This window comes from Gigantopelta aegis, chromosome 8 (genome assembly GCF_016097555.1).
Source record: "Gigantopelta aegis isolate Gae_Host chromosome 8, Gae_host_genome, whole genome shotgun sequence".
NCBI classification, from domain to species: Eukaryota; Metazoa; Mollusca; class Gastropoda; order Neomphalida; family Peltospiridae; genus Gigantopelta; species Gigantopelta aegis.
The window spans coordinates 21,909,929-21,924,928 of NC_054706.1; the positions used below are offsets into that span (position 1 = coordinate 21,909,929).

General features: G+C 36.3%; 1 protein-coding gene across 2 annotated transcripts in view; it reads right to left on the minus strand.

The window, feature by feature from the left end:
- The window catches only part of LOC121378810 (neuronal acetylcholine receptor subunit alpha-5-like), a 111,439-nt gene that overhangs the window by 20,986 nt on the left and 75,453 nt on the right, over positions 1-15,000 (minus strand). For both annotated transcript variants that reach the window (XM_041507136.1, XM_041507135.1), the window contains exon 3: positions 8,256-8,455. In XM_041507136.1, the coding sequence (XP_041363070.1) occupies positions 8,256-8,455 (200 nt within the window). The remainder of the gene's footprint in view (positions 1-8,255; positions 8,456-15,000) is intronic.

Sequence of the window (15,000 nt, forward strand, 5' to 3'; positions counted from 1 at the left end):
GAAAAATAAAAGCTGGTGTACTAAATATATAATAATAATAATAAATCGTAAAGATCAAATGTTATGATCGCAGTACATTTAACGACGCACTCAGCATATTTAATTTACGGTTATATGGCGTCAGACATATGGTTAAGGACCACACATATATTGAGAGAAGAAACCTGCTGTCGCCACTTCATGGGCTACTCTTTTCTATTAGCAGCAAGGAATCTTTTATATGCACCGTCCCACAAACAGGATAGTACATACCACGACCTACATACATAGCCCAATGGATCTACCGACGGGGATCGATCCTAGATCGACCGCGCATCAAACGAACGCTTTACCGCTGGGCTACATCCCGCCCCTGTAGAATGTCTGGACACAATGAGAAATCATACTATTCCAGCATAAACGATCGCACTTATCATGGTCGTTAATTTACCAGTTATAAATTATTAGTAAATGTGTGTGTGTTACGCATGCACATTCAGAATAAACGTTTGGGTAACAGCCAATACTGAGGTGCAAACCCAGTCTTAAACCGAGAGATATAGCCACTGGTCTCTCGAGACAAACTGATATTGGCAGAACGAGGTTGATATGTTTCTCACATTTAAAACACAATTCGAGAAACGAATTATATTTTAATAGGCTATAAGGTTTTTTCCCCTTGATCTTATCAAGCGATATTAAAGTGGAAAGCACTCGTCAACACTTGTGAAATATTTCTATTGAACGGTCCGTGTTTTTCTCGGCTTCTTGTCTCTAAATACACCCGACGAATAGTCTATTCCTGTAACGCCATCACTATCTGGCTACATTCAGGTACTGTTTCTGCTAGAAGAACAGCATAATCTTATCACCACTGATGATGCCAATAAAAAGAGTGGAACACATACCCACTATAAGAATGTTCTAGATGTTGGGTTGACAAGGGTGCGTTTTATATCATCGATCGCAAAACTCTACATAGTGAGATCGCGTTCATGTTAGCGGGGAAGGGATTCATCTCAGTCTGTAGAGTGCACGCCTGAGGTGCTTGCGTCGCAGGATCGAACCACCTCGGTGGATCCATTCAGCTAACTGGTGTATGCAATTTTATTTAATCTAGTACCATTGTGTCAAGTAGCTTTGTGTTTGAAACATGTTTGTGGTATCTGTAAAACTAAGTGCTACTATTGTGTGCGAAACTAAGGGTGTTGTAAAAAAATACCCATCAGAATATAGCAAAAATGAGCCACGAAAGGTTCCATTTTCTTCAGTTAATACTTTGAGGGAGGGGTTTAATACTGATAATATTTATGAGTCAGAGTTTGGTTAATATATTGCATATAGTGTTTTTAACCATATCCGTTAACATTGTCGTCTATGGAATCTTATTTGGTTCTATGGAATCGTATCTGGTATAGTAAAACCTCTTGTCTTGTCTGTTCTGTTATTATTTCTTTTTCTCCGAATTTGTTTGTTGTTATTTTGTTTATATGTTTGTTTGTTCATACAAAGGACTAAGGAGATACATCAATGATAACTCTCATTAGTAAAACTAAACTGTTTATTTGTCGACATACCAATATGGATATGTATAATATATTAGTTAGCGAATATATAGCTAATATACATGATACACTAGAACGTCGCATTATATTGTATATGATAAAACAAAACACAAATGCAATTGAGAATGTTTTGCAAAACAAGGAAGATTGGACAATAACCGTTTTATCCTTCGATTTCTTTAGTTTCGTCTAATATTATTTACATCTTTTAAATGTCATGCACGAACCAAAGTATCGTGACAGAAGATAAAATACAAGGGGACCACGCTGTTTGTATTAGTTTCTCTTGAGTGGGACAATATACTGCTTATATATATATATATATATATATATATATATATATATATATATATATATATCTGCTTTATTAGAAAATATTAAATTGATCGCCAATGAGAATCGATTGGTGTAAGACGACCTCTAAGACCAAAACACACTGAGTCTGGGTCTGGGGCCCGTTCCACGAAACGACCTTAGTCCTAAGATCATCGTATGTGCATAGCTACCGTATGCCCTTAAGATGATCTTAGCGCTAAGATCGCATCGTGGAACGGGACCCTGACGAGTATGGAATGAATGAATGAATGAATGAATGAATGTTTAACGACACCCCAGCACGAAAAATACATCGGCTATTGGGTGTCAAACTATGGTAAAGAAAAATAACACATTGCGAATATGGTACCAGTCGAAAATGAAACGCGTCTGTGCTGACGCGAACTACAGATCTGGCAACAGACGATCTAGAACATGCCTTGTTTTGTCACAGCGCCAGACTGGCAGCTACACAATATTCAAACCGTATTCATTAATTTATCTAATAAAGAACAGAAACGGTATTTATTAATCGATTTTGATTTCTCATACTTATTTTTGGTGTTTATAGAAGTAAATGTATCTAAAGATATGAACTGATTAATATACAGTATATTGATAACACGTCACAACTACAGACCCAGACATCAAAATGCACCAGACTTGGTGCCTTTGCAACACTCACCAGACCCAGACTGAACCGAACTTTTTTTTACACTCAGGCCGTAGTCAACGGCATATGAGGACATGTTTACATAAAACAATTAATACATTGTGACAAGATGGTGAAAGTACAATAACATACATAAATACAAAAACACACAGAAAATCAGCAAGAGGGTTTGAAAGTATCCATAACTAAGTTAAAAAATATAGAAAATTTTCCAGCTTTTTTAGAGTTAAATAATTTATAAAATGTATATATATTTGGTTTTGATTGACAGAAAACGGGTAAATAGAGATTTCTTTCATTCTTAAAAAAGCATACATGTAAATATATAATGAAACTCATCTCCGATGTCGTAATGTTTACATAATAGACATATTCGATTGTTTAGTGATACATTTTTCCATCTGCCAGTTTCAATAGGAAGATTATGATTTGAAAATCTGAATCGTAGTAGTAGTATCCAGCCAGTGCACCGCGACTGGTATATCAAATGCCGTGGTATGTGTTATCCTGTCTGTGGGATGGTGCATATAAAAGATCCCTTGCTGCTAATCGAAAAGAGTAGCTCATGAAGTTGCGGCAGCGGGTTTTCTCTCTCTACATCTGTGTGGTCATTAACCATATGTCCGACGCCATATAACCGTAATTAGAATGTGTTGAGTACGTGGTTAAATAAAGCATTTCCTTCCTTCCTGAATCGTAGTAATGGACACCGGTGGGTTTTCTTTTCTCTCTATAAGTGAGACCCAGACCCGGTGTGTTTTGGTCCTAAGACTGACGTGAACGGAATTGGATAGCCAGCCAGGTGCGCGCCGTCACTTTCACGATCTAGGCTGTAATGCGTCTCTCAAAATCAGATCAGCAAAGTTCCTTGCCCGCCGATATGAGTATCGCGAATCAACGAAGACTATAAATCTAAGGAATTGCTAGTGGGGAGAAGATAACGTAATGATAACCATGCACATAATGTAAGTCGAGAGTGACAACATGGTTAGATAAGATTTTTTTTTCTTATTTTTTTTTCTTCAGTGTTTCTCTTTTGATTCTATGTTAGTGCAAGACGCCGGGGTTAGTGTACAAAGACGCTATGGTTTCAAAGTGGAATACATTAGACTAAAAATAAAAATCAGACCTGTAAACATTTTGTATTTTATACAAGTTGCAAAAAGGTATGTGCGTTTATAACAGTTTATAACAGTTTTGCATTACGTAGTTGGAACGAAAATGTATGTTAAGATATTTTAATTTGAAGAAAAAAAATTGTTTTGTGTAACGATACCACTGGAGCACATTGATTAATTAATCATCGACTATTGAGTGTCAAACATTTGGTAATGCTGACTCTTAGTCATCAGAGAAAACCCGCTACATGTTTCCTAATGCAGCAAGGGATATTTTATATGCACTTTTCCACAGACAGGAAAGCACATACCACGGCCTTTGTCCAATTGTGGCGCACAGGTTGGAACGGGAAAAAACAATCAGCTTAATGGACCCACCGAAGTGATTCGACCCTGCGACGCAAGCACCTCAAACGAGCACTCAACCAACTGAGCTAAATCCCGCCTCTTAATTTGAAGAACATCCCCAACGATTCTCTTTGTCTCTCCCCTTGTCCTCCCCCATATCTCTCTCTCTCTCTCTCTCTCTCTCTCTCTCTCTCTCTCTCTCTCTCCTCTCTCTCTAATCTCTCTCTCTCTCTCTCTCTCTCTCTCTCTCACCTTGTCCCCTCCTCTCACACACACTTGTCTCCTCTCTCTCTCTCCTCTCTCTCTCTCTCTCTCTCTCTCTCTCTCTCCACACTCTCCTCTCTCTCTCTCTCTCTCTCTCTCTCTCTCACTCCTCTCTCTCTCTCCGCTCTCTCTCTCTCTCTCTCTCTCTCTCTCTCTCTCTCTCTCTCTCTCTCTCTCTCACTCACACCTTGTGCTCCTCTCTGTCTCTCTCTCTCTCTCTCTCTCTCTCTCTCTCTCTGTCTCTCTCTCTCTCTCTCTCTCTCTCTCTCTCTCTCTCTCTCTCTCTCTCTCTCTCTCTCTCTCTCTCTCTCTCTCTCTCTCTCTATCTATCTATCTATCTCTCTATCTCTCTCTCTCTCTCTCTCTTTCGCACTCTCTCTCTCTCACTCTCTCTGCCTTTGATCTATGCAGCCTTACACATTAAACTGTTTTTCAGGAACCTTCTATAATAGGCGTTGGCAGTAAATTCGCGATGAAAAGGTTTCACCTCTAACTGGGTATTTTTGAAGTTTCCTGTCAGATGTCATTTGCATGCACGTATTCGTTAACATAAATCTCAGCTGCTGCGCAGAAGTTATTGTAAAAGCAAACATGAGTGTTGTGTTTGCGAACTTAACAACACGTTGGTGTAATCAGAGGGTATTCGGTGACTAACATGCGGTGAATGTGACACTTCGTTCGAGGGTCAAGAACGGTTACCTGATGCCGCTGCTTATGGATGGCAGCAGGAAGTGTATCCCCCCCCCCCCCTGCGCGTGCTGTAACCTCACCGTGTGCAGGGGTGTAACATTTTCTTTGAGAATGGCCAATACAGCACAAAATTGAAGTTTTGAGTAAAATTCAGTATTTATCTGTGATATTTGTGTTTTTGCACAGTTCTTTACACTGTTTTTGTTTAAATCTTGAATTTTTATATTGATGTTGATCATCACTTTATTTATTTGCATTACCATAGTTTGACACCCATTAGCCGATGTATTTTTCGTGCTGGAGTGTCGTTAAACATTCATTCATTCATTCATTCCTATGCAAGAATGGAATGATCAACAACGTCACTGTATTTCCAAATGAAAACAGTATAATGAGGTACAACTTCTAACAAGGTTTTGAGTGTTAACAATTCTTTATACTGTATTTTAAAAACATCGCATTCAAACATTTCGTTAGGCAGACTGCGATGATGCTTTCATAAACTGGAAGATATCATCCGAAACTGGTAGATATTATAATATACCTCATGTCCAGAGATTGTGTAAATTATGTAATATGCAAGTTGTTAAAAAAAAAACCAGTAATAGAATTTTGTTTTAGTATGCCCAGCATATAGAGATTTACGACACACGTATTTAAATAAAATGTACCATAGATGTACACGTTTTATATGCTAATGTCTTATGATAATCGTAAACGTAGCCAAATGTGTACATTATGCAATGCTGAGACACGAGTTACTTCAACAACTTTATGTCTTATCTGTTCCTCACATTTGTATACATCTATGTGTTGTCTCCAGGCAACTTATTTACTCTGTCACTGACGGTTCATAACCTGTATCTTTTATTGTATTTGTGTACTATTATAAGGTTTATGTATTACCTTAGGCAATCAACGTTATTCTTCTTCCATGCACGTTTTAACAAAGACGTCATAACTGACGTGTCGTTATATACAGATATTTTAAACAAGAAAATGTATTTAATGCGTAATTTCCGTTAATAAAAAACTGTCCTGAATTATAATGTATATATGAGTTATTAATGAATAAAATATTATATTTCATAATTTGGTATCATCCAGTTATTCATTGAATCAACGTTCTTCTAATTACGCCTGTCATGAAGGAATATAATCACCGAAATGAGAAAATGCCCTAATATTTAGTCTCCTGTAAATCTCATGACACATAGGCTTCATTTAATGAGCAAACTCAACATTAGCAATTTTATTACTATCGTGCGTTGTGTTGAGTCTTTGATTTATTTGTTAATCGATTGCAATATTCTTTTCCAGGTGAGTTCTGGACACCTGCATGCATTTACTATCGAATTTGCACAAAGAACAGTGACTACTGAAACAGATGCATCAGGTATTGCTTCAGTTTAGCTACCACCACGTTTCTGCTCGTCTATCCATAACGTCAGTACAGTACAATGCGAATGATTGATAGGATCTGGAGATCTCTCCTTATTATGGTGTTACTTTAATAGATAGTCCTTTAATTGTTATTATTAAAGGGACAGACCCTAGTTTTTCAAACACTACAACATATGTTTCACTATTAGAGCCCTTTATGATCACTGAAGTCAAACATTACTTATATTTTATTGTTTAGATTGTCCATTTCCATAGAGCCGAAGTGTTTCTGGTCATCCTGTTGTTTTTAATATTATAAAATGCATTTTTTTCATATTTAAAAAAACGCACGTGCGTCTAAGAAGTGTAAGGATATTTCCCGGTTTTAACGGGACAGGCTCATGTTTCACTCAGTTGTAACTTTATCCAAGTGTGTTACAGGTTTGTAGATTAACTAAACTTAGTGTTCGTTTTTATGAGATGAAACTAGGGTCTGCGTCTGTAATGTTTCAATGCATGTCCATTGTAAGTTTGTTCGCTATAATCCACAACGAACTTGCGAATTCTTTAAAACGGTTCAAAGCTGCAGTTAGTTTTAAATCTACATATCTAATATTTGCTCCAATAGTTTTGTATGTATTGTTATTGTAGTATTTCATTTCATTCATTTCAAGTTATTGTTCGTGATTGTATTCAGTAATTAGAGCACATTGATTTATTAATCATCGGTCATTGGATGTCAAACATTTGGTAATTTTGACATAATATTATAATCTAAGAAAGGAAAGCCTCTGCATTTTTCCATTAGTAGCAATGGATCTTTTATATGCACCGTCCTACATACAGGATAGCACATACCACGACCTTTGATATACCAGTCGCTGTGCACTGTCTGGAACGAGAAATAACCGCTTGGGCCCACAGTCGAGGAATGATCCCAAACCGACCGCGCATCAAGCGAACGCTTTACCACTGGGCTACGTCCCGCCCCTATACACAAGATTGAATGATTGTTTTAGTTTTAAAATTATTTGTAATAAAGAGAGCGTCCCGGACCGGACAAAAACGAGACCTGTATACGAAATTGCACTTACCATATTCTGACAACCAATAGTCGATGTATTTTTTTTGTGCTGGGGTGTCGTTAAACATATATTCTATTCTATTCTGTTCTGTTGTGTTCTAGTCTATTCTATTCTATTCTATTCCCAATAGTCGATGTATTTTTCGTGCTGGGGTGTCGTTAAACATCTATCCTATTCTATTCTATTCTATTCTATTCTATTTTATTCCCAATAGCCGATGTATTTTTCTTGCTGGGGTGTCGTTAAACATCTATTCTATTCTATTCTATTCCCGATAGCCGATGTATTTTCCTTGCAGAGGTGTCGTTAAACAGCTATTCTATTCTATTCTATTCTATTCCCGATAGCCGATGTATTTTCCGCGCAGGGGTGTCGTTAAACAGCTATTCTATTCTATTCTGTTCCCAATAGTCGATGTATTTTTCGTGCTGGGGTGTCGTTAAACATCTATTCTATTCTATTCTATTCCCAATAGTCGATGTATTTTTCGTGCAGGGGTGTCGTTAAACAGCTATTCTATTCTATTCCATTCTATTCTATTCTATTCCCAATAGCCGATGTATTTTTCGTGCAGGGGTGTCGTTAAACAGCTATTCTATTCTATTCTATTCTATCCTATTCTATTCTATTACCAATAGCCGATGCATTTTTCGTGCTGAGGTGTCGTTAAACATCTATCCTATCCTATCCTATCCTATCCTATCCTATTCCCAATATCCGATGTATTTTTCGTGCTGGGAGGGCGTTAAATATCTATTCTATTCTGTATAGGAACTGGTCCACTACAGGTTTCTGTCTTGGACGACTGGTGAATCCACTTGACTGCTGCACTTACGTATCTGTCCCAGACGTTGAGCGTCAACACCTGCTCCTTCTCGTCCAGGTCCATGATCTGGATGAGTTGCATGTTGAACTGGATCTTGACGCTGTCGTTGAAGTGCTTGACGGGCCGGCCATAGCGTCCTCGTCGCTTGTACATGTGAAGCAGGTGCTTGATCAGCTGGTCTTCGTCGGACAGGCGAACTTCAGCAAAACCTGATAACACAGAGAAATGTAATAGTAATAATAATAATAATAATAATAATAATAATAATAATAATAATAAGCATGATGATCATGATAATGATAATAATAATAATAAATAATAATCTTGTACCACTGTTACTACAAATAATAATAATGCTGCTGCTGCTGCTTCTGCTGCTGCTGCTGCTGCTGCTGATGATGATGATGATGATTATAATGATAATAATTATAATAATACATATATCACTGTTACGACTACTACTACTACTACTACTACTACTACTACTACTACTACAACTATGAGTATGATTATGATTATTATGATTATGATTTATTATTATTAGTAGTAGTAGTAGTAGTAGTAGTAGTAGTAGTAGTAGTAGTAGTAGTAGTAGTAGTAGTAGTAGTAGTAGTAAAAGTAATAGTAGCAGTAGTAGTAGCAGTAGTATGTAATATATATGGTGGTAGTAATATAGTAGTGATATCAACCTTCCTCCAGACTATAGTGGGAGGTAAGGCAGTTTTAAAATTCAACTGTATGTGGATAGCAATGAAAACCTTTGATATATCCGTTGTAATTTCAAACCCATTCAACATGCCGTTAATGCAAAAGTGTAATAATGTACTCTAACTGCATGCCACAGTTACTAAATATTTGATATCCAACAGCCAATGATTAATAAATTAGTGTGCTCATTTGGCGTCATTAAACAAAATAAACTTAATAATCGGTTGTTCTTTTTTTTCTCTAAAAGAGACATCAAATAATTATAATTATCAACTTTTAACAAGTTGTAAAAGGGTGGGAAATTATCCGAAAACGTGGACTCTTCTTATTTTCGCCACGATTGAACATTATAACCTATTCTTGCTGTTAGCCCTCCGTGCAATCTTTAATCTTTAATTTATTTCCATGCATATATTCACTGAATGTTCAAGCACGCTGTTCTGGACATGCATTACAGGAATCTGGGACATCTATCCAGAACAGTGGTTAGTGGGTGGGTTAATGTTTGGTGAGAGAAAAGACGCTTTAGTAGTCTAACGTCTTCCCACTGAGCCGTTAAACACACGGCGGTGCCTGGATTCGAACCCAGATCCCCACAAGCTTTAAGGCTGATGGCTAAACTGCTGCTAGATCAAGACCGGTTCGTGACAACGTGTACTTTATGACAGATACCAATACCTATATTTGGAGCGCAGATTACATTGTCACATATTATATTATACCGACAGCGTGAATGGTGATTAACTTTCATTCTCCTTAATGAACTAACTACACAAATATTGATGGTGCCTCTTTGATATCGCAGGACGAGCACGTCCATTTATAGCACACAAGCGCTGTAATTATTGTTTTGTTTTCTCATCCATTGCAAGCACTGGTCTGATGGTCTGTAAATATATTGTTACAGGTTCCCCAGAGATTTAGTATGGGAATTGATACATCTATTATGCATTGCAGTGTCGACTCTTAATTCAGCTTCCAATTCCTAGTGCATTGCTAATTGTCTTTTCTAGAGTATTTGTATAAAACATATCTATTCGATTACGTTTTCTGTGTATGGCATCCAGCAACAAAAAGAGCTAGAATCAGAAGTGAATATTGTTGAACTTACAAACCCTGAATGCTAAATGGACGTGCATGTATAGGTTGGAAAACCTTTACAAGAGCACACGAATGAACGAATGAATGGTTTTTAGCTCTGTCGCATCTGATATTCAAGAGAACAGATAAGCGTGAGTGCTATTGATGACTGTGTGTATATGTATATGCATGCATCCGTATGTTCGTGCATAATACTAAAAGTAACACTGGACATTATATTTTAAAGTTATCATCATCATCATCATCATCATCATCATCATGATAAACATCATCATAATCATTATCATCATCATTATCATCAACATCATCATTAACACCATTGTCGTTAACATTATTATTAGCAGCAGCATCACCACTACGTTATATTTCAAAGTTATCATCATCATCATCATTAATAATATTATTATCTGTTATAATAATAATAATAATAATAATAATAATAAGTAGTAGTAGTAGTAGTAGTAGTAGTAGTAGTAGTAGTAGTAGTAGTAGTAGTAGTAGTAGTAGTAGTAGTAGTAGTAGTAGTAGCAGCAGCAGCAGCAGCAGTAGTAGTAAAGTCCGAACCAAATTGTTAATAACTACAATAAATTACTATTCTACCTTTAATTACTGTTACATTTCCCCCAAATTTTGTCCAGACACAAGTTGTGAAAAAACCTGAGACTGTAACGATGTCGTCAATATCGACTTCGCTGAGATCGCATAGGGCAAAAAGCATGTAATTTTCTGTCATCTGCCATTTTGCTTTTTTTGTGGAATACTCTTCAAGAGGGGTGAAAGCCTCCAAAATATATGACATAATTAATGAAAAATAAATTATCTCTAATGGTAACTTTAAACAAAACAAATACTAATTTAAAAAAAAAAATATGACGTCATCACGTTTGCTTTTATATCATAACATGTTATGACGTTGTTAGATTAAGTCATATTCTTTCACCCCTCTTGGAGAATATTCCATAAAAAGTCAAAATGGCAGCCGGCACAAAATTACATGCTTTTTGACATATGCGATCTCAGCGAAGTCGATATATGGAATCTATGTCATTGTAATGGGGGTTTTCAAAATTTCTGTCTGGACAAAATGTGGATAAAATCTAACGAAATATAAAAGTAGGAGCGCAATTTTTCTTAGTTGTTAACATTTTGGTTCGGACTTTACTAGTAGCTGCTACTACTAAAGTCCGAACCAAAATGTTAACAACTAAGAAAAATAGCGATCCTACTTTTATTTTTCGTTAGTAGTAGTTAGTAGTAACAGTAGCAGTAGCAGCAGTAGTAGTAGTACACAACCAATACAAATAGTTCATATGTCGATGCCAAATTATTTCTCGTATATGAAAATATATTCCTGGTTATAAATATAACCACCTACCCATAAGCATTTGATATTAACCATCTATTGAAGATGGTTATGAACTCAAAGAGAACGCGAACAGCACGTTTAACATTCGATCATTTAATAAATTTCCTGTATTCATGTACACGTCCAAAATATTGAGATGCATCGAAATTGGTTTGTCCTTTTGTTAGAATACTTTAGATGATTACACGAGACTGATACATAAACAATATATTATAGGAATATTGAAAGAACTAGTGAAATAAACTTCAGAATGTATCAACTAGAATGGTTCAAGGATGTAACATAAATAACTTTATGTTATTATCTTTTATTTAATACGCTAATATTTGTGGGGAACCCAATTTTGTAATGAAAGATATATTTGTGAAAGCTACCACAAGTGTTATCAGGTCCAGTTTTAATGCAAAATGGATACGCTATTACAAAACAGGGTGACTTCAGTAGCAAACTCAACCGTTATTTTGCTCTCAGAGATGCTATTATTAAAAGACAAATATTGCATCCTTACTGCTATAGAATGGTGAATGGCGTCATTCTGTGAGGAGTTATTGTTAGCATTTGGCTACAATAAAACCAGAATCGTTATACTAAAACTGGCGTTTTGGGTATTAACAAGTTGTCGGACAGTTTATGTAAATAATAACCAATCCTACTACAACAGTGACCGTTTTGAAGAAAATAAATATTCATAAGCATTGCTTATTTTTTAATTTTTTTATTCTAATATTTTATAAACAATTGTTTTGCAAGTGCTCCTTACATGACAAAACACGTCTGCACATTCTCAAATTACTCCTACCACACCACACACGCGCACACTCAGACGACCGCCAAACTAATCTAATCCAAAGCTACACCATTATAGACTATTTTTTGTGGTGGTCTTCAGAACATAGCATATTGGGTTTTATCTTGGACACGTCTTGTCTTACCGACATTGTCTTGCATGACATGTTTTGGGCAGCAAGTCAAAGTAATAAGCGATATCTCTAGCGAGATGACACTGATTCAAGACTTAATCTAAGTAATTCTGATATATTAGATAATCTGGCACTGTATTGATTGGTGAGCGTGTACAGTGCCTACACGGTATGTCTTGCACGAGATTTGGAGGGTATGATTGTGGTGCATGTTACATGGGGTCATTTGTGCATGCATTCTTCAAATAATTATATCCAGTAATAGCGATGCCCACATTCGTCACTAAAATTAGTTTTTCTTTTCCTCATTCTATTAATTCGTGTGATAAGGCTCCTTCGTAAGACAGTAAAAAGAAGAAATGACACATAAGCACAATTTTACAATATGCTCTAATATATATATATATATATATATATATATATATAATATATATATATATATATATATATATATATATATATATAATAGTTTGTATGGTTGTATGGAAGAAGTCACAAGTTAGAATTTACCTTTGGACCAAGTGGTAAACAGTAGCCAAACTGCAGATTGTGAACACAAAATTTAATGTTAATGCAAATAACGTGTAACAGTTCTACGCCTGACTGCAGGGCGAATGTATGGGAGTGCGATCCGGCAGTACCTATGGCTCCCTTACAACTTTGACGGCGACCTGTTCTATGCTGTCCTTAAGTCACATTTAGCTCCCACATTTCAGTCAGTATGTGCTTTAAAAAAACAAACCCAGAAAAACAAGAAAAAAACAGAAAAACAAAACAAACTCTATACCCTCCCCCCCCCCCCCCCAAAAAAAAAAAAAAAAAAAGGAACCCCTGACAAGCAAGCAATTACAGTATATATGGAAAGTTAGGTAAGTGTCTGCTCTCGTGGAAGAAAACACTTTACTCATCCAGAAAACTACTTTAGGTCAATATTTATGAACATGGTTCCATTATTGGTTTTCACATGTATATTGGCTGTTACATGATTGTGCTTCTGACGAATGTTGTTGGTGGAGGAAGGTATTCTATTGTTCCTGAGCACACTTGCATCATCGCGTTTTAACTCGATCCTTGACATAATTAGTGTGTTTACAAATTGTATATATTTACTTAATCATAATCACCACAGATTGTAGGAAAAAATATATATAATTGTTTAAAGGTATAGTATATTGATGAATGATACGATATAATATGGTAGGGTATCACATGGAACAGTACGCCTATAGTATGGTATAGTATTGTATAGTATGTTTGTTTGTATGGTGTAGTATAGTATGGGACATGATGACATGGCATTGTATGGTATCGTATGTTGGTAAGGTAGGGTATAACATGGTATGGTATAGTATATGGTATAGATATGTCAACGAGTGATGTGTGTAAACCATATTTTCACGAATTGAGAAGTATTGAGTGAAAATATGATTTTCATACATCACGAGTTGACAAAAATCGTATTCGAAAAAACACCACCATGAAATGGTTTATTAATATGATTTCACCGAATATAAGTTTTATGTTTTCTGTAGATCTATATGTCATAGCTACATGTATGTATATAACAATATGGTATATCATATACCAACGTATGGTATCTGGTATGAAAAGATAAGGTATGATATTTAATATGTACGGTATTATAAAATTAGCAATTTTAATTCAGTTAGCATGCTAGGGGAGCAGGATATGGATAGGTGAACTACTGAACTTGCATTAAACTATTTTGCTTTTGCCTTACTCTGTAAACATATTTGAATCTCACTCTTATTTAAAAGCACAAAGAAAGATTTCGTAGCAAAACAAGATATAAACGCTGATTTAAAAGACTGACGTTCGTATTTAACATAATAATAACCACCTGCAAAATGCAAACATTTAAGCTATAAATATGACTCAACTAGTTTATGGAAAACCTGCATATTTTAATTAAGGTCACAGCACCACTTGTACAGACATGCGGGGCTGTGACAATGACACACGTGAGCTTTCTGACCCAGGACCCAGGACCCGGGAAAGACATGCCTGAAACCTTAGCGGTATATGGGCACGTTAAAATAATTCAAAGTCAAAGTCTGAACTGCACAGAACTGCACAGATCCACGCGTATGTTAAAGGCGTCTCCAGTGCATTATCAAAAATGGACGCAGCTGAGGATGTATCCTCTTCAAAGACGCTGTGGCCAGAAAACACTCGATAAATCGCCTTTGATCCAACAAGTATGTGGCTTGCATTGAGACCTGGTCGCCAGAGGACGCCCAATACCAAAACATTAATATCTTATGTATAGATGAAATATAACTGATTTTATCAATAAAACACTGGTTCTTTTAAAAATCATCGGGGCGTTAATTCCGTTTACCTCTTAATTGCAGTCCAATTGATTAAAAGGCGTTTGTTTGAACTGGCAGCATGGCGAAACGTTTATATTGTCTACGATGTCAAGACACGCTCTAGACATTGTCAACGTTCAAATTTGTTTTCTGAACAGGGATCGGGATGTTGCCTTGTGGTAAAACGCTAGCATGATGTGCGATCGAACTAGGATTGATCCCCGTTGGTGGGCCCGATGGCTATTTCTCGTTCCAGCCAGTGCATCACGACTGCTATATCAAAGGTCGTAGTATGTCTGTGGGATGGTGCATATAAAAGATCCCTT